Here is a 24,282-nt window from a genome sequence, read left to right on the forward strand (position 1 = left end):
ACCAACACTGTTTAAAAACTGGTGCATTGGAGCGCGCCCGCCGGAGAGGGCCATATCCTTGCTTTATTCTTTAATCCTCCCTTCTTTCCTTCTATATCCCTCCTTACCTCCCCCCTCCAGTGAAAGTCGCAATAAACCAGTAGCGTACCTAGTCCGCACCGGGTGCCGCTCATCAGGGGGGTGCCAACTTGCCGGCACCCGGCACCCCTCCAGAGACGGACAGTAATGTCGGCCTCTGGAGGAGCAGGCTCACAAGGGAGCGGTATCGGAGGTCTTTAACAGACCACTGGCTCCCTTGAGTGATTTTAAGCCGGTTCAAGGATCTCCCTTGAACCCGGCTTAAAATCACTCAACGGAGACCTCCGATACCGCTCCCTTGCGATCCGCGCGGCAACAGCTGTTGTGCGCCGGGGTTTGTTGTCAGATCCGGGCGCACAACACTGAAGCTGCGCCCACCGCTGTCCATGCCCTCTGAACCCCGTGCCCTCGGAAGAAGACAGAAGAACTGAAGAAGAAGAGGAGCGAAGAGCAGGAAAAGGAGCTGTAAGGAGAAAAGAGGAAAGGTAGGAAAGCATACAGTGAGAGTGGATTGGTGTATGTGTGTGGATTGGTGTATGTGTGTGGATTGGTGTATGTGTGTGGATTGGTGTATGTGTGTGGATTGGTGTATGTGTGTGGATTGGTATATGTGTGTGGATTGGTATGTGTGTGTGGATTGGTATGTGTGGATTGGTAAATGTGGATTGGTAAGTGCGGATTGGTAAATGTGAGAGTGATGGGTGTTATGCTGTACCATTTCATATGCTGGTACATATGCTGTATTAATTAAACAATGGAGTTCCTGCCTGTTTGGCAGCCAGGCTGGAGCCATCTCTGACTACCTTGGGGCCTTGTATGACAGGTCATTCTGTCACATATCTCCCCTTTTAAAAAGACTGAACTGGGGCCAGACCCCAACCGGGTCTGCATCCAGTTCAGTCGGACAGCACAGCTCCGTCGCTCCTGGAGTTGTGGATGCAGGGGGCTGGCAAAAGGCACCTGTCCCACTAACCAGTCCTGGGGTGCACTTAGAGCCTAGGGAGTTCGGGTCCTAGACGAGGACAACAGTCCCACTCGCCAGGGCAGAGAGACAGGGTCCATAATCTGTAGGTAGCAGGCTTGCTTTCAGTCCTCTCCAGGGGCCCCAGTGATGGACAGTTTCGTCACACACTCCATCACATATCTCCTTTTTCTGGGGGAGACTGGCGTCTGATAAGACCCCACACTGTTTGACTCTGAAGTCAGTCTGTATATCTGGACCACCACTGCCAGCCACAAATTGGTACTCCCCAAAACAATTAAATAAAAGAGCAGTACTCACCCGCCTGCCCTCTGCCTCTCCCGAAAAATATAACTGCCGCTGGAGAGAATTGACAATTGCACCTTCTCTCTGGAGTCTTCTCAGCCGCTGGGGAGATGACAGGGTGGCAGGGGCCACTTCAATCAAGGGTTGGGGATCCGAGTCAGCTGCCCAGCAATTCTGGGGACCACAGTTGGCAACCACAGTCTCATCCACCTGTATGGGATACGTGTCCCCCAGTGCTGGTTTTGTACCATCGTCTAGTGGAGGGACGTCTGATGAGGGAGGGCAGAGGCCAGCTGCACTCTGACCTGGAGAAAGCTCTTCTATAGGGTTTGCGGGCACCTCCAGTGCTGGTAGAGAGGGGCCGTCCTGCCTCTCTCCTGTTGCCAGTATTTCAGCTGCGGTGGTCTGAGTGGGCATTGCGGGAGAGTCATTGTCAGACTCCGGAACAGGGGGAGGGGTGGCCAGAGACCAGCATCACTCTGCCCTGTTGCCAGCGCTTCTGCTGGGGAGTGTGGATCTGGGCCAACTGCCCAACATTCCGGGGACCCAGGTGTGGAGACCGCAGTCCCATCAACTACCACAGTCTCTGGGGCTGCCTGACTGGACCCTACAAGGTTGCTGTGGTCAGGCTAGGGAAACAGGGAAAGGAGTAGGCAGAGGTCAGCGGTACTCTTCCCCGATGGCAGCTCTTCTGCTGGGTGGGTGCTTGTGGAGACCGCAGTGCCATCTACTACACCCAAAAAACTTTCTTCCTTTCTCTGGGAAGGGAAGTCAATTGCAAGCCCTCCTGGACCAACATCCTCAGATGTAAAATCAATTAAATCCACAATCTCTGGATCTGGTTGTGGTGTACAGTCACATAATTCCGCTATCGGATCTGGGTTAGCTGTCCAGTATCCCTGTGACTCAGTCCCATCCACCCCTTCTGGGTCAACATCCTCAGGTGACCACGCAGTAAAATCAATGAAATCCATGGTCACTGGGGCATACTGTTGCACATGGTCAAATAACTCTTGATATGCCTGTTGCAGTTCCCATTCTTGTGTGACCAAATAATCCAGGTCAGCCCACAGTTTAGGCACGTATGGGATATCCTCCTCCCTTCGCTCCTGGATGTCTTCCTCCCGACACTCCGATGCACTACCGAAGGCGGGATCCTTTACTATAATTTCCAATAATAATAGCCCTCTGTGGGACCTTTATCCTCCAGCCCCAGGCACAGCTGTGCTGCGTACCATCGCAGAGCCCGATATCCATCGTCCAACCTCAGCTCTGTCTGGACCAGCACCTCCAGTTCAGCCACCCATTCCTCTTTGGGCTGCTTCCCCAAGAACGGCATCCGCAACTTCCGCTGGAGCCAAAACCTTTCCCTCAAGAGCTTCAGACGGGTACAATTCCTCTTGATCAGCTTTGCGTAGCTGACTTCCATTCTCTTTCCTGGAGATAGATCCCGGTGCAAAGGAAGTGTCCCTCTAGGGGCAATCCCGCCGCTTGCCACCAATGTAACGAGTTCACCAAGAGAGCTGTAGTAACTCCCAGAGATCACCCACATGTATCCTCCTGTTGTCCCCGGAATCACTTCCAGCACCAGTCAGCATGCGCACCTTGGAACCCTGCTATGTGTACCCAATAAGTAGACACAACTACCTTGAACTGAGTACAGCAGGAATGAACAGTTTATTGTAGTAAAACATAGACTGATATAGCCACAGAACTTCATTAACATAAATTAACAGATACATGTATTCAACCCAACCTTTAATCCCCAATCAGCAATCCTATTGATGGGATTAATTAAACAATGGAGTTCCTGCTTGTTTGCCAGCCAGGCTGGAGCCATCTCTGACTACCTTGGGGCCTTGTATGACAGGTCATTCTGTCACAGGGAACATCTTTGATGCTGTTATGGCCCTATACACCTGTCCAGCAGTAGGCCTGGGATTACATGCGGATGGTTCCCGATTACTAATGGTACACGACAGGGGTGTCCATTATCACCCCTGCTGTATGTTTTAACAATTGAGCCCCTCGCTACCGATCTCTATCTGAGAAAATCAGGATATACATGGCTTCAGAATTAATACATTAGAAAGCAAGATTAGTATATATTTAGACGATATTCTTATTTTATTAGAACAACCTAAGTCATCATTACCGGAATTAATGCGAGTAATAGAAGTTAATTCCAAATATTCAAACTATAAACTCAATGTTAATAAAACTGTCCTTTTGGCAAGTAATCTGAGCCATGAAGATTCAAGATACATAAAAGTTTGATTTTATTTGGGCTAAGGACAGATAGATATAGATTACTTAAGGACAGTAGAGGTGAATTTCCTACTGTTGTTAAAGTCTACAAATAAAACTTTAAGAGACTGGAAAAGAAAAATTTCCTGGATCGGTAGAATAAATATTAGATCATATATTTTACCTAAGTGGACTTACTTATTCCAAATGTTACCTATACAAGTTCCTATGATATGGCTACGCATGATCCAGACAGCTTTTAATATGTTTATTTGACAAATTAAGAAACCAAGAATAAGTCTAACACTTTTAACCAGGAAAACTAGAGAAGGGAGTCTCGGAGCACCAAATATAATGGAGTACCATGATGCATGTATGTTATCACATGTAATGGCATCCCGGACAAAGGAAGCTATAGAAGAAACATGGTATCACATAGAAGGGAAAATCACTGGATGTGCAAATTTGGCATCCTTCCCATGGAGCAGGGGGTAGGGATTGGGCTAGTGAGGAAGGATCTCTGGTTCTAAAACGCATTCTGGACATATGGGATAAGGTTAGAAAAAAGTTAGGCCTATATAATAGGTTAGGTGACTTTCTCCCTTTAGATGTAATTCCAGTCAATATAGAAAATTTAAATTGAAATGCCTGGAAACAGGCGGGTATTCAAATTATACAAGATCTTTGCCTTGATAAGGAACTTAAAGCTTTTTCCCAGTTGCAGAAAGTTGAGGAATTCTTACTCCCTCCTAAAGAGATATTCTCTTATTAAAGAATTAAATGGTTTATATCTAAATTTCAACTATTGAATAAAGGGGAGGATACTACTAATACTAAGGGTATGATTGCTAGATGTTTAACCTTTATTAGAATCAATCAAAACCATACGCCTTTGCAGGCAATTAAGACATGGGAAAAGGACTTAAACAGGAGTATCTCTTGGGAAACCTAGACAGTAGAGGACTGCATTGGGATGCGGGTCCCGCGGACTGTCTACCAAACTATCGATAGCTAAGTATTGGAAAAGTAAAAAAAGGCCCCAGTGGGAAGAGATAAGATTATGCACATTATATCATTGTAAAATGGAACTGGGTATAACAAAATCAATTGGATATAGTATAACTAACCTAACAAAATGGGAGAAGATTATACAGATTCTGGAAATTGAGGTTTAAAAGGTATAATGGTTGCCCATCTCCACTTGCATCCCGCATTATCCGTCTGTTTGATTCCGTTTCTGTTTAATTTAAGTACCGTATTTGCTCGATTATAAGACGACCTTGATTATAAGACGACCCCCCAAAATCAAAATATTAATTTAGGGAAAAAAACTAAAAGCCTGAATATAAGACTACCCTATAGGAAAAACGTTTTACTAGTAAATATTAATTAATGTAAACTATTTTTTCATATTTAATAAAAGCTATGATTGAGAAAATATATATTTTTTATTTCCTTTTATTTGCCAACCTGCCCCCCAGTTATGAACATCTGCCCCCAGGCTTGCTACTCTGCCTCCAGAAATGTCTTCTACCCTCCTATATGCCACTGTGCCCCATGATATGCCTTTTAACCCCCTATATGCCCCTCTGCCCCATGATATGCCTTATACCCCTATATGCCACTCTGGCATATAGGGGGTTAAAAGGCACATCATGGGGATGAGTGGCATATAGGGGGTTAAAATGCATATCATGGATATATATATATATATATATATATATATATATATATATATCTGCTAACAACAATCACACTCCTATCAAGCCAAGGCAGCCAGTACATGCTAGAACCTGGGGATGATAGTAGTGTGATTACAGCCTCCCTATGCCATGCTACCACCCCCCCCCCTTACACATCCATGCTATCACACACACACACACACACTCATTCACAAACATTTAAATACTCATTCATTCCATTAATCACACATACTTCACACATTAATCACAAAAACCCTCCCCCACCCCCTTACCTGAACTGCAGATCCCCCACTCGCAGACTTCTGCTGGGGCCCGGCTGTGTGAGCAACTTCTCTGGCCCCGCCCCCAGAGGAAGGAAGGGGGAGGCAGAGTTATGTGAGGACTGTGCTAGCTTCCTGTTCTCCTGCGATGCTGCTCACGACCAAAGCCCGGTAAGCAGCATGGCCCCAGCAGAATGAGGTCTGATTAGAAGACGCATTTGCTCTGGAAAAAACCTCGTCTTATAATCGAGCAAATATGGTATGTTGAATTCTTTTCCTTTTTTTGTATTTTTTTTTACATGTAAAAAATTGGCAAAATTAATACAAATTTTGATATGAAAAAAAAAACTTTGTTGATCTTCACACATAGGACTAAATATATAAATGAATGATGTCAAGTAATAATAATGTCTAATATAGATCAATGAATTATATTTAGTCTGTGTAATATGTGAATAATTCTATTTTTGTAGCACTAGAGTCTATATTTTTTCATGTATCACAAATGGAAATGGTTATTGACCTGACCTGTTTGAATATTTTAGTTTAGTGGGTAAGAAATGTATTAATATGTTGTTTCTACAGGTCAAAGAGAAAAATATCTACACAAATGTTTGTAGTATAATGCTATTCATACCAGTACCATTTCCATAGGTTTGTCCAAATGAGAAAAAAAACATTGTTTTGCATATTCTAACTGTTTGTAAATATTTGTTTCCAACAGTTTTTCTCTGTCCTGGGTTACTTAAAGGAGTTTACCAGAGTGAACATTTATTTGAGTCTGATCATCAGTCTGGAGCTTGGTGCAAGGATCCGCTGCAGGCATCTGATAAAATATACTATATGCCTTGGACACCTTATAGAACCGATACCTTAACAGAGTATTCTTCAAAAGATGACTTCATTGCTGGACGACCAACTACGACATATAAACTTCCTCACAGAGTAGATGGCACAGGATTTGTTGTTTATGATGGTGCTCTATTTTTTAACAAAGAAAGAACAAGGAACATTGTAAAATTTGACCTTAGGACAAGAATAAAAAGTGGAGAGGCTATTATTGCTAATGCCAATTACCATGATACATCTCCTTATAGATGGGGTGGTAAATCTGACATCGATCTTGCAGTTGATGAGAATGGATTGTGGGTAATCTATGCAACTGAGCAAAATAATGGTAAAATTGTTGTCAGTCAGCTGAACCCTTACACTTTGAGAATTGAAGGAACCTGGGACACAGCGTATGATAAGAGATCAGCATCTAATGCATTCATGATTTGTGGAATACTGTATGTTGTAAAATCTGTTTACGAAGATGATGACAATGAAGCAACAGGAAACAAGATTGACTATGTTTATCACACTGACCAAAACAGAGATGGTTATGTTGATATACCTTTTCCAAATTCATATCAATATATTGCAGCAGTGGATTATAATCCTCGGGATAATTTGCTGTATGTTTGGAATAACTATCATGTGGTAAAGTATTCTTTGGATTTTGGAACACTGGACGGTAAATCTGGTATGTAATTTTGGCTATATTTTTCAATTTATCGTATTTGCCCGAATATAGGCCGTACTTTTTTAAAAGTGGGGGTGCGGCTTATAATCGGGGTTTAGCTCAGGAATTCGCAATTCATATCGCCCGACGCCCGGGACATGCAGTTCCGGGCGCCGGGCAGGCAGCAGGGTTAGGATAGTGATCCCCCCCCCAGAACTGCAGGGGACCTGGATCCTACTCTCCGGCAGCTGTGGATGTTTACGTGATGCGCTGAGACAGTCTCCCCTGTCACCACTTTCCACGGGGGGAGTGTTGGCAAGAGAGATTGTTAAAGCACATCACGCAGACGTGCCGGCACCGGAAGTTGTCTATGCGTATTGTGCAAATGTCCCCTGCCGGCCCCGCTAGACACCAGGGAGTCTGCATTGGTAAGTCTAGGGGGGGGCATATCTAGGGAGCAGAGTGGCAGCATATCTCGGGGGGGGCAGAGTGGCAGCATATCTCGAGGGGCAGAGTGGCAGCATATCTTGGGTATATCTTTAAGTAAGGTGCATTAAAATGGCTATTGGTTTTCTGTTTTTATGTAATATATGTTGACTAACTGCATAATAGATATCAAAAATGTTAAAATACAGTGTCTTAGAATACTGTTTTACTATTCCACTAAGTTGTTTTTTTTCTAAGAATCTAAATTTGTCTTAAAAAAAAAAAAAGCACCTTACTTTTAGGGTGCAGCCTATAATTCGGTGCGACCTATAATCGAGCCAATACGGTATCTCTTCAAATTACTGTTTTGAAGCAATCACAGATATTTGCAGGATTCTTGGCTTCTATTTATGGCCATGTGTACAAAAGACAGGAAAAGGGAATGTGCAGTGTATAGAAGAGGATCACCTGGTTACCTCCACAACCAGGATCATGTTATATTTTTGTAGGTGAATAGTGAAATAGGCAAATAACTGGTTACTAGGAAACTTTCCAAAACATGGCCCATTAAAAAGGCATTTTATGGTCTCATCATTCTAATCTACAGCCACAGTGGAAATAAAATAACTATCATTGTTAACATTTTTTAGCCTTATACTGTAGAAATACAAAAAAATATTACTACTGGAAATTTGATGTTTTCCAATCAACACTTTTTGTGGTCCGATATCAATTATTCAATACACATAAATACTATGTGAGTCTCTATTCGTCCTACTTCTCAATGAGGGACTACCCCTCCACCAAAACAGTAATAAATGGACATAGGAACCTTCCCCAAGATTAAAACTTAACATTTATCCAATATCTAAACTAACTCCAAACTTAATAATAATAATAAAAAAAAAATATCTGCAATCACCTAATACCTCCTTCTCTTCCATGTGGTGGGAAACCGAAGACTCCCAATCAAAAAAATCAATGAGATTTGTTTGGCATGATCTTCCTGAGGTAAACCCATGTAGTTTTTGATCTTGAAACCCATGTGACCCATGTTCAACAATCCTATCCTTTAACATAGTTTCCATTAATTTCCCCACTACAGATGTAAGACTTACTGGCTTGTAGTTGCCCGACTCCTCCCTACTGCCTTTTTGTGAATGGGCACAACATTCGTTAATTTCCAATCCCCTGGGACGACTCCCGTTACCAATGATTCGTTAAATAAATCCATTAACGGTTTTGCTAGTACACCACAAAACTCTTTTAATAACTTGCGGTGTATCCCATCAGGCCCCATCAATTTATTTGTCTTTACCTTAGACAACTGAAGTAGAACCTCCACCTTGATAAACCCACTGTCACGGCTAGCTTTCGGATAACCGTACACATAGGGTGTGGGTGTGCAAGGGTTAACAATACCAGCCCTGTGGTCACTCTTAACCCTTAAACGCACCACAAAAATCCACACGAGCCTGGTAATAGGCTACCACCACCAAGCTTATGGAGGCTTCGGTAACGCCCGGTGCTACACTGTACCGATCAAAAATTTATAAGACCCAATTAAGTAACGTGGTTTATTTCGATTTTCTCGTTAGGTAGAGTTCGGTTAGCGCAAAACCCTTGCGTTAGCCTAACATAGGCTCTACATGACTGTCACATGTATCAAATGACTCTTTTTCCTAACTGAGGTCCCTTTCCCTCATTTTCATTTGTAAAAACTGAACAGAAATATTCAGGCAGTCAGCTAGAACTTTATCCTCTTCTACATACCTTCCTTCTTTTATTTTTAATCTAACATATCCTTATTTTACTTTCCTTTACTGATTTACATATCTAAAAAAAATTATCTTCCTTTTTTACTGACAGGGCAATTCTCTCTTCTGAGTGCATTTGGCAGCTCTTATAACTTGCTTTGCTTATTTTTGCCTAATCTTATATAACTGTCTATCTTCCTCACTTTGGGTATTTTTGTATTTACTAAAGGCTAACTTCTTGTTTTTTTACGATTTTGGCCACTTCTGCAGAGTTTTCTTTAATTGTTTACTCTTACTGACCAGCCTAATACAATTTTCAATAATTATCTTCAATAATTCAACTTTTAAATAATCCCATTTCTCCTGGACTCCATTTAAATGGCCTTATTCTGACTCGTTTAAGAAAAGTTCTAAAATCTAAAACTTTTGTTTTTGTGTGGTGTGACACTCAGTCACTGTTAGTATATTAAACCTCACAGACTGATGATTCTAGATTCCAAACTTTCACCTACAGAAATATCCGTTAACAAATCTCCATTTGTGAACACTAAATCCAATATGGCCTCCTTACGAGTTGGCTCCTCAACAACTTGATTTAAAGAAAATCCCAGTAGGGGCACAACCAGCTACTTTTTCCAGTTCACATCAGAGAGATTATAGTCACCCATGATTATAACCTCCCCAGAGGTTTGTAGGTTCAACTCCTTGACTTCATTATATATTTTGAAGGTCCAACCACAGTAAGCATCTGTTGCAGAGAGAGTTTGTTTGACCCCGTACAACATAGAGTTACATCTGTAAGAGTTATTCAGTTTCCATTAAAATATGCATTTTGCATTGCAAGCTAAACCCTTTCCCATACTGACCCTTCATAGTTTATAGATATGCGAGGAAGCTGAAACCACCACTCCCCTGCTGACTCTCCCGCTGATTCTCCTTCTGGTGATAAAACCCCAAGACTTTCATAGTTAGTGCTTTCTAAATGTTCTCTGCTCAGAATTATTAATTGTCAGCAATCGGCTAATTGGTGCCATAATGTGGTCTTGAACTGGTAAATGCTAGAACGCTAATCACTCACCCCAAAACATTCACCACCATTTTTTTTATTTTAAGCTTCATGGCTTGTCAGGAACACCCTTAACTATACTCCACTGTATAAATTTTAAAAAATTTAGGTAAAAGGCTAGCCATGTCTAACAGGAACTAAACTGTAAAAACAAGGTAATGTGATGACCACATGTCCCGGATTGCCTGAGACAGTCCCAAAAGTCTGAGTGAGGGAGGTCTCAACTGACTGTGTTTGTAATGTCTGATAATAGAGGAGTTAATTCTCTGAATCTGTTCATGCCTGGTAATAGAGGGGTTAACACTCTGAATCTACTCATGTCTGCAATGATTGTACGTATATTATTAAATCAGATAATTAATATATAATAGTATATGTGAATCAGTGTGTATGTGACACACACACACATATATTTCATATATATATATATATATATATATTCATTTATGTGTATGTGACTGTGTGTGTATATGTGAATCAGTGTATGCAAGATATACAGTATGTAATATAATGTATTTTATGTGTATGTGTGTATTATATATATAAAATACATTATATTACATACTGTATATATATATATATATATTGTGACACAATACCGCTTAACTTGGTACTTTGTCCAGGAATCTTTACTCACACAGTCTTCCAGGTTGCAGAGACAGATCAGACATGAGGAGGGTTAAATAAAAGGCTGTTAAAAGGGCCTGTTTTTATTTTTTCACGACAGGCATAACATAAAAAAGAAAAAAAAAAACAAAAGCCTTGCTCTTATGAGCACTAACTAAACAAGGTTCTCCAACCTAACTGCGGTTGGACGGCTTATCCGTTACCAACAAAACAAAATAGCAGCATTCAGTAACTTAGCTCCTCTCTCCCCTCGCCCTTCCCTTAGTGGAAACAGGTGAGTTTTGCTGAATCCTGTGATACTGTGAGTATCCGTGAATCTCCGGCCTGGATTAGTGATGTCCGGATCATGAATGAATTGTTCTTTTGATCTGATTGTTTTCAGTGATCCGGATGAATCGGTTCAGTAGACTGAACAATTCATTTGTAACAGTTCAGTCTGTGAATCATGGAGTTATAACTAGACTTGGGCAACAGGGGGGAGTCTTCGTGTTTGTCTTTGGGAAAAAAAAAATCTTCGTGTAACGCGAATATTCGCCCCCGTTCCTGTCTTCTGTTAAGGCGAATATTCGTGGACATTCTTCGTGCTCGTTTTATCTTCGTTATTCTCCCGGTTTCCTAGCAGGGGTTAATCTGGGGTTAAGAAACACATTGGAGGAGCAGCAGCAGCAGCAGCTTTGGCGCCGGCAGGGGTCTGGCATCAACGAAGTGCAGAACTGCAGATGCACTTCATTCGTTGATGTCAGGCGAACCCCCTGCTGACAATGAATACAGTCGCATACACGGACCTTTAAATCATGGTGGAATGCGAACTGTACACATTGCCTTAAACTCAAATCCCCCTTCCTCCCAGGCCAAGGTGCTCAGAGCAGCGGCGCTTATTTATTTATTTATCTATCATACACACACATCCATAGATGTTTAATAAACGAATAGGGATTTTAATTCGATTTTAGGCCCCTTTTAATACTTGCCTAACATTTGCTACTTATTTACAATGGCATACTTTCCAACAACCCAACTTTTACAGGACAGGACTGGAAAAAAGCAGGACTGCCCTGAAAAAGTTGGGTCTATTGGCAGGTATGCGGATGGAAAAATGTGGGACAAGAACTAAAAATAGCTTAGAGTTAATGTACGGTTATGTTTAAGAGTAGTAGTAGTGCACTGAGTTGGTAAAATATGTATTATGTCTAAATAATCTAATTTTTAATTTAATGGGTGTTGGCTGGTATGCGGATGGAAAAATGTGGTTATAGGGTGAAGTGTGAGTTATAGTGTTAAATTAATTGTAGGCTAGTGAGTGTAGAAGTGAAGGTCAGGGCAAATAACAGGAATGGTCCTTGTGAATTGTGCATATGTGTGTGTTATATATGCATGTGTGTATGTTATGTATGTGTGTGTATGTTATGTATGTGTGTGTATGTTTTGTATGTGTGTGTTATGTTTGGTTGATTGTGTATCAGACGGAACAAAATTAATTAAAGATTTGCTGAGAAAAAGTAGATGATTGAAAAATGGAAAAGGTGAATGAGTGGGCAATTGGCGACCCACTCACCTGTTTCACCCCAGAGCAAAGCATTCAAACACTGTCAGTCCATGACATTTGGCAGCGGGCTTCCAGAGCTCAGACACAAGGCCCTAGCGTAAGCTGGCTACTCCGGGGGAGGTAGCAGGCGTTGCCACACCGCAAACACACCCAGCTAAGGGGGAGAAACTACTCTTACCATTAAGGACATTTTGGGCATGACTCTAGCCAGGAAGAAAAATGGCAGAGAATAGACGCTGGCACCACCACCAGCGGCATTGGGAATGGAAAAGATGAATGAGTGGGCAATTGGCGACCCACTCACCTGTTTCACCCCAGAGCAAAGCATCCAATCACTGTCAGTCCTTGACATTTGGGAGCGGACTTTCAGAGTTCAGACACTAAGCCCCAGCGTAAGCTGGCTACGCCGGCGGAGGTAGCAGGCGTTCCCACACTGCCAACAGATGCAGCAAGGGGGGAGAAACTACCTTGACCATTAGGGACATTTGAGGCATGACTTGAGCCAGGAAGCGAACTGGCAAAAGAAGCTGGCACCACCACCAGCAGAAGCAGGAAACGGAAAAGGCGAATGAGTGGGCAGTTGACGACCCGCTCACCTGTTTCACCCCAGGTCAAAGCATCCAAACACTTTCAGTCCTTGACGTTTGGGAGCAGACTTCCAGAGCTCAAACACTAGGCCCTAGCGTAAGTTGGCTACACCGGCGGAGGCAGCAGGCGTTGCCACACCGCAAACAAGCGCAACCAGGGGGAGAAACTACCTTGACAATTAGGGAAAATTAACTTTCCAAGCTAAGAGCTGGGTACCCCAACTTGGGCAGATTGAATTTAAGAAAGGGAATCTGCTCCATCAGATCAGGTGCCATGTGTGAGCGCTGTGGATTCAGTATGTTTCATAGAAAAAGCGCGCTCACTTTGAGCAGTGGTTGGCGGACATGATAGAAGCTGCTGTGCAACCCATGAGAGTTCACGCCACACACTCTTCTTTTCATCCCAGTAGCTAAGAGGATCAACATTAGGCGCAGAAGGAATTTCACTGAGGTAAAGTTTGACCATTTCAGCAGCACTATTCTCCTTTCTGCTGCTAGCACTGTCAGATGGTCCAACTATACTCCCAAGTGCCTCTTCCCAAAACTCATCTGCTCCACTCAACTGTGTTGTGCTGCTTGTGGCGCTGATGCTGATGCTGATGCTAGGAATAGCAGACATCATCATCTCTTCCTCCTCCTGCAACTTTCCCTCCTCGGACAGCATTCCCCTTTTACGCTGCCAGTCACGCACCTTTAGAACCAATTGCTCCCTGTAGCTACTGAGAACATTGCATTTCATTGCTAGCTTTCCCTTAATCCTTGGATCACAAAGGCACACTAGCATCATTTCGGGACTTTCTTCCATGCGTTTGCGAAAGCGTACTTTTAGAAAATCCTTCAGCTTCCTGATTATGGCTGCTACGTCAGGATGTAGAGTGCCACCTTGAACAGCCTCACAGTTTTCAAGGAACACATCCATCTTGCTGCCTAGATAGGAGAACACTTGTATTACCTGGGCCAGACTGGCAGTGTTTGAGCTTAAATTTTCTGTGGTTTAAGGACTGCCACTAGCTGGGCGATCACTATCCAATCCTCCCTATTCAATGGAGATGTAATCCCAATATTGTGCTCTGAGGCAAGATTATGGATTGCCCTCTGCTGCTCCAAAACCTCTCCAGCATCTCTAAAGTGGAATTCCACCGCGTACTGACATTGTCGTAGGCAGTGTACGGTAAGACCCGCCCTCTCTTGCTCTTCCCTCAAAAGTTGGCTAGCCTTAACGCTTTGGTGGAAGTGCCCAGCGATCTTTCTGCAGCGGGACAGAACTACTGCTGCTACATTAGTTCCTTCTGACATTGCTGCCTTGACTACAAGATGGATGATGTGGGCAGCGCAGCGCACACCAACAATATGACCATGTCGCAGCGCTTTCACCATATTGCCACTCCAGTCAGTTACCCCAAAACCAATTTCAACATTGCTCCCACATCTGCTCTCACCCAAAGGCAAAATATTTTCCTTATTGCATGCAGAATATTTTCGGAAGTGTGCTTTTCATTCATCACGTCTGCACGGAGAAGGAATGATCGGTAGCCTGCTGCAGCAGCTTCCTTAGACACACCGGGCTGCCACCAATGTGCTGTCAAGGAAAGAAAGGCATGCTGCCCTCTAGGTGCACTCCACAAATCCGTTGTGAAGTGTACGCATTGACCAGCAGCCTTGGAAAGCTCCTCTTTCACTGCTGAAACACAGGAACGATACGATGAGGGGACAATGTTCCTACTGAAAGTGGAACGTGACGGAACTGTATATTGTGGAGCCACAGCCGCCATCAATTGTTTGAAATGCTCCCCTTCAATCATGGAGAAGGATGCCCCTCCAACAGCAATTAACTGACCAATAAGTCGGATTACTTTATTGGCCTGCTGTTTGGACATTGACCTCTTGGAGTGGAATGCCCCAAATTCTTCCAGGGTGGGCTAGACATGCAGTGCTCCAACCTGCCTTGGTCTCTGGTTGCCAGCACTAGCTGTAGCTGCTATTGGCTTAGAAGCAGCTGTTGGGGTTTTTCCACTCTCTCTGGAGATGGTACTAGTTGTTGTAGTACCACGGCCACCAGCTATGCTGCCTGCACTACGTTTTTCTGCATCTTTCCCCAATAGCACGGTGTTGTGTTGAGTGCTGAGGTGATGCTTCATGCTAGCACTGGTGAAATGCCCAGACACTTTCCCTCTGCTCATTAGCTTCCCACAATGTTTCCATAGCGCCCTTTTTCTATGCGGAGAGCCTTGGACTGTGCCTTGGGTTCTGCTTCTACTGCTCTGGGTGGATGAACAGCGGCAGAACTAGTGGTTGGTCTTATTGGCACAGTTACAGTACTGGTGATGGAACTGGTGGTACCAATACTGGCCATAATGGGAGTGCTAATTGCTTTAACTCTACCAGATTTGGTAGGTTTTGCTACTGGTGGTGGTGGTGATCGTATCGGAGAAGGTGGAGGCTCAGGGGAAAATTGTGCGCTAGTCATTTGTACACTGCTCCCTGAGGGATCTGATTCCTGACCACTATTCTCCTCTACTTCCTCTGGCTCATAGTCAAGTTCTTCATTAGCCAGATCAAATGGAATTCCTGCTAGACTGATATCATGACTAGTAGTAGTGCGAGCAGGAAGAACAGACTCTGCACTTGGCCTCTCAGTCTCATGCTCCTCTGGTACCTTGCTAGGTGGAGTTCCACTATGTGTAGCCCTCTCTCTAACTATCTTTACAAAAATATTGTAAGGACTTGGTGGCTTGCTAGAGATGGTGCTAGGAGACCATGGCGTGGCGGTACCAATGGGAACAGTAGGCGCAGCACTAGTGGTGGTAGAGGTGGTGGTTTTCCCTACGAAGGAATGAGATCGCTTTGGTTTGGGAACACCCCGCTCAGTCTTGCTGCTAATTTTGCTCTGCTTGGTACCTTGCATGCTGCTCGTCGATGGGGAAGATGCTGCTTTGGGCATAAGGCACTTCTTTTTACTAACTGGGCTAGTAGAAGTACTAGTTGTGCTACCCTTTAACTTTAAACGTGCTTCTGGTTCTTTAGGCTTTCCGTAAAAAAAACATAGAGCTTGTGGGCTTAGCAGCACTACTACTGCCTGCTTTTGGTGCCTTTCCTTTACTTGTTGATCCTTCAAGCAATGCTTCCCCAAACGATAAGCGAGAGCTTGGCCTACTTGGCCGACCAGACTGACGCAAGGGCTGCATCGTAGAAGAACTGGTGGTGGTGGTGGTGGTAGATGGAGCTTGTCCCTCCTTGGTCCCAAAAGGAGGATCAATTTCCATGTGTTGTGTGTGTAGTGTAGTGTTTAAAACTAGGGGGACAGGGAAAATACATTTATTAAGAAAAATAGGATTTAAAAAAACACAAAACAATTAGAGGAGTTTTCTCTACTATTCACAATTGCACTGTGCTGTTGTGTGCAATCTGCCAAAGTGCTCAAGTTATTTAAATTATTAACTCAAGATTAACTATTAACGAGCAGTATTTTTTTTTATTTTTTAAATTTACATGGGCCTAAGAGCCTACTACTATGCTAAAGCAATATTTCCTTACTATTCTAAGTCTGCCTCTAGGGAAACGCAAACACGCTCAAGCCCACAAAGCTAAAGTGAGGTTACATCGGTATAATATTCATTAACTAATATTAATTTATCTAATATTAATAGCTTATAAATTACAATTACTTATTATATTATGGGGTTAAACAACTTTTACTTTAAATCAGATACAGAAGTTGTCCTACTTTTGCTTATTCTACAAAAATGTTCTAAAATTATTTTCTTTTTTAATATTACTACAGCTACCTTGAAGCTTTGCTTAGTACACTTGTGGTCAATCTTTCTTGAAAAGAAATTAGAAAATAAAATTTAACAGCAAAATTTAATTTAGGGGCAGTTATGGTTGATGGGGTCTTAAGGGTTAATTTAGGGGCAATTATGGTTAATGGGATCTTTAGGGTTAATTTAATGCTGAGGGTTAGTTTAATTAATTTACTAAAGTTAACTTAAGGTGCAGTTAGAGGTAAAAGTGGGCAAACTAAGGGAATCCAAATCCTGGGAGCAGTGAAGATTAATCCTGTATTTATTTATAAAAGTATGGTGTCAGTGAGATTCTCTGAATGATTAGAATCTCTGAATGATTCTCTGAACATCACTGGCAGGCAGGAGGGTTCATAGACCCGATTGGGGCCAATCGTCAGTGTGACTGCAGGGAGGGACTGGGAAATACCGTATTTGCTCGATTATAAGACGACCCTGATTATAAGACGACCCCCCAAAATCAAAATATTAATTTAGGAAAAAAACAAAAAGCCTGAATATAAGACTACCCTATAGGAAAAAAATTTTACTAGTAAATATTAATTCATGTAAACTAATTTTCATATTTAATAAAAGCTATGATTGAGAAAAATATATATTTTTTATTTCCTTTTATTTGCCAACCTGCCCCCCCAGTTATGCACATCTGCCCCCAGGCTTGCCACTCTGCCCCCAGAAATGCCTTATACCCCCCTATTTGCCACTCTGCCCCATTATGTGCTTTTAACCCTCTATATGCCACTCTGCCTCCAGAAATATCTTATACCCTCCTATATGCCACTGTGCCCCATGATATGCCTTTTAACCCCCTATATGCCCCTCTGCCCCATGATATGCCTTATACCCCTATATGCCACTCTGGCATATAGGGGGTTAAAAGGCATATCATGGGGCTGAGTGGCATATAGGGGGTTAAAATGCATATATATATATATATATATATATATATAACTGCTAACAGCAATCACACTCCTATCACGCCAAGGCAGCCAGTACATGCTGGAACCTGTGGATGATAGTAGTGTGATTACAGCCTCCCTATGCCATGCTACCACCCCCGCCCCCCTTACACATCCATGCTATCACACACACACACACACTCATTCACAAACATTTAAATATTCATTCCATACTTGTGCAAAAACCCTCCCCCACCCCCTTACCTGAACTGCAGATCTCCCACTCGCAGACTTCTGCAGGGGTCCGGCTGTGCGAGCAACTTCTCTGGCCCCGCCCTCAGAGGAAGGAGGGGGGAGGCAGCATTATGTGACACTCTACTAGCATCGTGTTCTGCTGCTGTAAGCAGCCTGGCCCCAGCAGAATGAGGTCTGATTAGAAGACGACCTCGATTATAAGACGAGGGGGATTTTTCAGAGCATTTGCTCTGGAAAAAACCTCGTCTTATAATCGAGCAAATACGGTAGTAACGCCTGTGAGTCACACTGAGTGATCCGAAGAATCGGATCATGAATCAGATCATTTCAATAAACGATTCGAAATGATCCGATTCGCTTTACTGATCCGAACGTCCCATCACTAGTCTGGATTCCCATCTGGCGTTCTTCGGCTGCTCACAAACTGTGGAGTGGAGTACTGGCCCGCCCTACTCTCCAAGTGCTCCACCCCAGGGACCCAAAATACATAATTAACAGACGTAATAATTCCAGACATCTCCCTGGGGCTGGTAAAAGACTACTGAGAGTAACCACCCTGCAAAATATAAAGGGATATATACACTCCCTCCATTATTATCCCCTGCTTTCTGTCACAATATATATATATATATATATATATATATATATATATATATATATATAAATATGCCTGTGTGTCTAAATAAAATGTGGTTATTTTAACCCCTTAACGACTTATGACGTGCCTGACACGTCATGAGTCTTAAACAAGCTTAGAAAGTGATCAACGATCACTTTCTTTGCTTAAACGGTGTTGCAACACAGAGATCGCCATCATGGGCCATGTCTGTCCCCTCCTCGTTGGCGTCAACATCCGCCATACACTATATGGCGGCGGACACCCGTTTTAAAAATTTAGGAGGCGATCAATGATCACCTCCTAAACTTCAATGGCGTTGCTGAAATGCCTCGATCACGAGGCATTCAGTGACACCAAACACTTACCCAGGATGTGCTGTGACCGCTCCGGAGAGCGGTCACAACTGCCACTGCGTGTGACTTCGCCAACCGCAAGATGGCGGCCGCCCTGTAAAACAATAATAAAGTTGAAAAAGTTTGCTAGTCAATGGAGCCCTGCTTTCTAATCACTACATCTAAACACGAGCGCCGCAAAAGTGTTAAAACAGCCTCGGTCCCAATGGTACAAAAGGTAAAGCACAGTCTGGTCCTTAAGGGGTTAAAGAATGGTGTTAAACAATAATCAGTGTAAAACACAGATCAGTGTATAAAACTTCAAAAAATAATGCCAGTACCATGGCAATAGGTTGGAACCTCAAGTGCCTGGGTTTCTAAGTGTCCTATGAGGATGTCCTTTTTTATTTCTTGGTGTTAAGTCCATACCCTCAAATGCCCTGTCCTACAGCTGCATTCCAAGCTGTCAATGATATTGTTAGAATATTCTTTGTCTTGAATATCTAAACTTCTCCAGTGATCAAACAGCAATCAAGACCACAGCTTTTTTGTCTTATTAAGCAGGTTTATTCGATAACAAATTATCAATACATATAGTACCGATGCTGGAACAAATGGTGATAAAAGGTACTAGGCTCAATATTCTTGGTAAGATGAAGGTGAGAGCGTATAAAGAGACCTTGTCCTTGTAATCATGCCTATTTATACCCTTTTACATTTGGTTAGGGTATACGTTAAGGAATCCTATTGGAGCAGTCATATGATACACCGGCATTCCACAGAAGACCCTCTAAGCTAAGTAACATAATTGATAACATATGTTCCTAGCAGTGGCGACTCTAGAAACAATATATAGGGGGGGCACACAAGATACCACAGTCAAACTGGAGGGGCATTCATAATTTCCAAAAGTAATGTGCTATGGAATTATACTTTTGTTATTGGGCTAAAATAATACTTGATCATTCAACATGGGAAGCCTGAAGCCACAATTGAGTGCGACTAATCCTTGAAATAAATATTAAATAACTTTTCCACTAAATGATTTCAGGGCCTTGAACGTTTTGTCCCCTGAAGTCACTACAACTTCAGGAGGGCATTTTATCTCATCAGGACAGGCTCTGCCACACCGACAACCAAACACACACACACACACACCAGGACAGGCTCTGCCACACAGACACCCACACACATCAGGACAGGCTCTGCCACACCCACATCCAAACACACACACACCAGGACAGGCTCTGACACACTGACAACTGAACACACACACCAGGACAGGCTCTGCCACACCAACACCCAAACACACACCAGGACAGGCTCTGCCACACCAACACCTATACACACACACCCGAGGACAGGCTCTGCTACACTGATAACCAAAAACACACAAACAGCAGGACACAATCTACGTCACAGACGTCTACATCAGGATGGATTTTTCACACTGCATTGTCGTTTATACCCCCCTTAGTGTTTTGCCCCTTGTGTATTGATGCCCCTGCTGCCCATATATATATTAATATTAGCCCCAGTTGCCGATAGCAGGTATAGATCAACACATTAGCACACAAACCAAGCTTTACATGTATAGATCAACTGATATTCACTTGTGATCTCAGCACTGAAGGTATATATCAAATAAACAGAATCAGACATACAAATCCTGTATTTGCAGGTATACAATAGTATATGAAACGTAGCATTGCAGGTATAGATCAAATAAATACATGGAAACAGCATTGCAGGTATTAATCAACTGAATAAGACATACAAACACTGTATTTGCAGGTATACATAAATAATGTATGGAAATATATAGATATGGCTCTACAGAATAACGCAAAAACCCAGCTTTGCAGGTATAGATCAACTGGAATTCACATAAAAACACGTCATTAAAAGGTATATTTAAAACCCCCTAAATTACAGGCATAGATCACAGGTTGCGTCCACACTGCCCACACAGCAATCACACTCCTATCATACCAAGGCAACCAGTAAATGCTGGTACCTAGGCAAGATGGGACTGTGGTTGCTGTGATTGCTGTTAGCAATCACACTCCTATCATGCCAGGTCAGCCAGTACATGATGGTACAGGGTGGCTGTAAGTGATGTGCAGACCCCATACTGCTGGCAGCATCAATACACAAGGGGCAGCTAGCTAGGTTTCAGCATGTACTGGCTGACTTGGCACGATAGGAGTGTGATTGCTAACAGCAATCAAGTCCCATTATGCCTAGGTTCCAGCACTTACACATCCAACCAGTAAATGCTGGAACCTAGGCATGATGGGACTGTGATTGCTGTTAGCAATCACACTCCTATCATGCCAAGTCAGCCACTACATGCTGGTACAGGGTGGCTGTAAGTGATGTGCAGACCCCATACTGCTGGTAGCATCAATACACAAGGGGGCAGCTAGCTAGGTTTCAGCTTGTACTGGCTGACTTGGCATGATAGGAGTGTGATTGCTAACAGCAATCAAAGTCCCATCATGCCTAGGTTCCAGCCCTTACACATCCAACCAGTAAATGCTGGAACCTAGGCATGATGGGACTGTGATTGCTGTTAGCAATCACACTCCTATCATGCCAAGTCAGCCACTACAGGCTGGTACAGGGTGGCTGTATGTGATGTGCAGACCCCATACTGCTGGAAGCATCAATGCACAAGGGGGGCAGCTAGCTAGGTTTCAGCATGTACTGGCTGACTTGGCATGATAGGAGTGTGATTGCTAACAGCAATCAAAGTCCCATCATGCCAAGGTTCCAGCACTTACACATCCATGCTATCACACACACACACATTCATTCATATACTCATTCATTCACAGATTCATTCCCTCAATCACCCATACTCATTCAAACACCCTCCCCACCCCCTTACCTGCACTGCAGCTCCTCGATGCCGCTTACAGACTTCAGCAGGGGGCGCGGCCTCCCTCTGCGTTCACTGCTAGCTTCCGCTTCCTCTATGCAGTACAGAAGACCCTCCCACAGGTAAGTAGCAGGGCTCGAGGTGCGGCCCAAGTAAGATCGGTTGCCCTGGCTGCCGATCTTACGCGGGCCGCACCCTCTCTCTCCTCCACATTAAAAAAATAAATAAAAAAAAAAAGACGGGATTTAGAGTCGCATTGCGACTTTATTCCAATTTCGGCAGGGGGGCAACAGGGGGAGCAAGGATTAACCTAGGGGGGGCAATTGCCCCCCCTTGCCCCCCTGTAGCGACGCCACTGGTTCCTAGCACTCAAGTTGCATTCAGGCCTAACATGTGCAGAACAAAATAAAAGTATAAAAATGATTTCTTACAGATATTAATATAAAGTTATATATAATACTGTATTTTCGCGAATATAAGACCAGGTTTTTTTTGTCAAATGCTCTGAAAAATACCCCTTGTCTACATTCGACTACAAGACTAAGATCCAGATCCCCTGCAGCCTCCTCTCTGGCAGCCGGTGAACATCCGCTGCTCCATGGAACTTCTGCCAGAGCGCTAGCGTGACATGACCTTCAGGTGCTCCGCCATAGAAGCCCCTGCGGATAGAAGCCCCTGCGGATGTTCCGGCTAGCTGCGGAGGTTGTCAGTGCGCAGATGTTCACTGGATGCCAGAGAGGAGGATCGCCTGCAGTGCTACAGGGGACCTGGATCCTTCTCTCTGGCAGCCAGTGAACATCTGTGTAATGCGCATAGACAACCTCCGCATCTACCTAAACTTCCAGCGTAGAAGCCCCGGCGGAAGTGCCGGGCAGAAGCCGGGGTTGTCTATGCATAACGCGCAAAGTCCACCAGCTGCCCCCACTAGACACCAGGGAGTCTGAAGCAGGGGGACAAGTCGGGTGGAGTGGCGTATATGGGGGTAAAAGGCATATCAGGGATATGTGTGTGGTGTCCACTAAATGACCTGTATCATGCTATAACCATGAATTCAATATACAAGCAAAGTAAGCATAGGTTAATAAATATGGCCAACACAGACATATAGCAGGAAATCCCTTTCGCAGACCACCAATATTTCAAAAAGTACAGTACAGCCAGACTGTCTGATAGACATCTAGATAGGTTAACCTTTCCAGTGTCAGAGAGTCCCACAATAGCTAACATACACATATACTGCCTGTAGCACACATTTAATTATTCACTTTGCGCAGAGCCTGAGACTGTTTTCAGGTTACACCATGTGTCTTGTCTGCCGTGCTCCTACCTCAGATCAGCCAAGGCGGGCAATTGCCCCTATTTCGAGGGCCAGTAAGCCCCTAGTGCTTCAGCCAACAAATTATGTGCTGTGCAATTTAATAGAGGCAGTTAACATATACATAACAAATATACATTAATACGTACAGACACATTAGGAGTTGGAAACCCTGCGCATGAGCTTGCCATCTAACCTAATTGTACTTTTGTACAAGGTTTCTTGCAGGAATGACAGGCTTATGAGTGCCCTTCCTGTGAACTTACAATCTAAGGGATCTCTATAAGGGAGACCAAGCTGTTAGAATACAGCCTTATCCCTGTGAAATATGTCTTGCTCTAGAGCTGGTCAAGGCATGAAACTGGCTTAACATTTAAAAAATGGTCAAGCCAGTCAAATATGAGCCCCTGGGCAATCCAATGATCAAATCACTTTTCTTTAGTGTAAGGGCACTGTCCATCACCTACCCCCAGCCAAAGTCTTGTGTATTTAAATGCATACAAAATTCCTATTAAAGACAGATTCCACATGTCTACTTGGTAACTTCCTTGAAACTAATAATAATAAAACTAAATAATAACATGACAGATAAAGAGCTTTTATCTATAAAGTCCACCCTGGAAGAATGTAGCCATTTTTTGCAAGGTTCTTCTTATCTGATTACAGAAATTATTAATATCTTTGTTTTTCTTTTGTTTCCAACTACATACCCTTTGCCCACCTGCCCCCTATAAGGTTGATGCCCTTTCTCTGATTGATAACGAAGAAGTAGTCAAAATGTCTCATTTAGCTTTTGGTCTAGGGTTTTATTCTAAAGACAATAAAATATATGTTCCTCCCTCTGTCCGAACTGACATTCTTTCTTTATGGGTGACAGGAGTTTTTTTTTTTTTTTTTAAATCAAAAGATATAGTAGAATAATACTTCTGGTGGTCTGATCTTCTAAAGGATGTTAGACAATAAGTTATTTCTTGTACAGTTCGTGCCAGAGCTAATAGAGGTCATCTTGCAACCACAGGTCTATTAGACTCTCAAACTAATCCACCACAACCTTAGGAACACAAAACGATGGACTTTGTCTACCAACCTGTCTCCTGTAACTGCAATACT

At 43.2% G+C, this 24,282-nt stretch overlaps 1 protein-coding gene across 1 annotated transcript in view; it reads left to right on the forward strand.

The window, feature by feature from the left end:
- ADGRL3 (adhesion G protein-coupled receptor L3) overlaps nt 1–24,282 on the forward strand; it is a 792,897-nt gene that overhangs the window by 209,675 nt on the left and 558,940 nt on the right. Inside the window, exon 6 of the mRNA XM_053463509.1 lies at nt 6,280–7,080. Within this exon, the coding sequence (XP_053319484.1) occupies nt 6,280–7,080 (801 nt within the window). The remainder of the gene's footprint in view (nt 1–6,279; nt 7,081–24,282) is intronic.

Source organism: Spea bombifrons, chromosome 1 (genome assembly GCF_027358695.1).
Source record: "Spea bombifrons isolate aSpeBom1 chromosome 1, aSpeBom1.2.pri, whole genome shotgun sequence".
Taxonomy (NCBI): Eukaryota; Metazoa; Chordata; class Amphibia; order Anura; family Pelobatidae; genus Spea; species Spea bombifrons.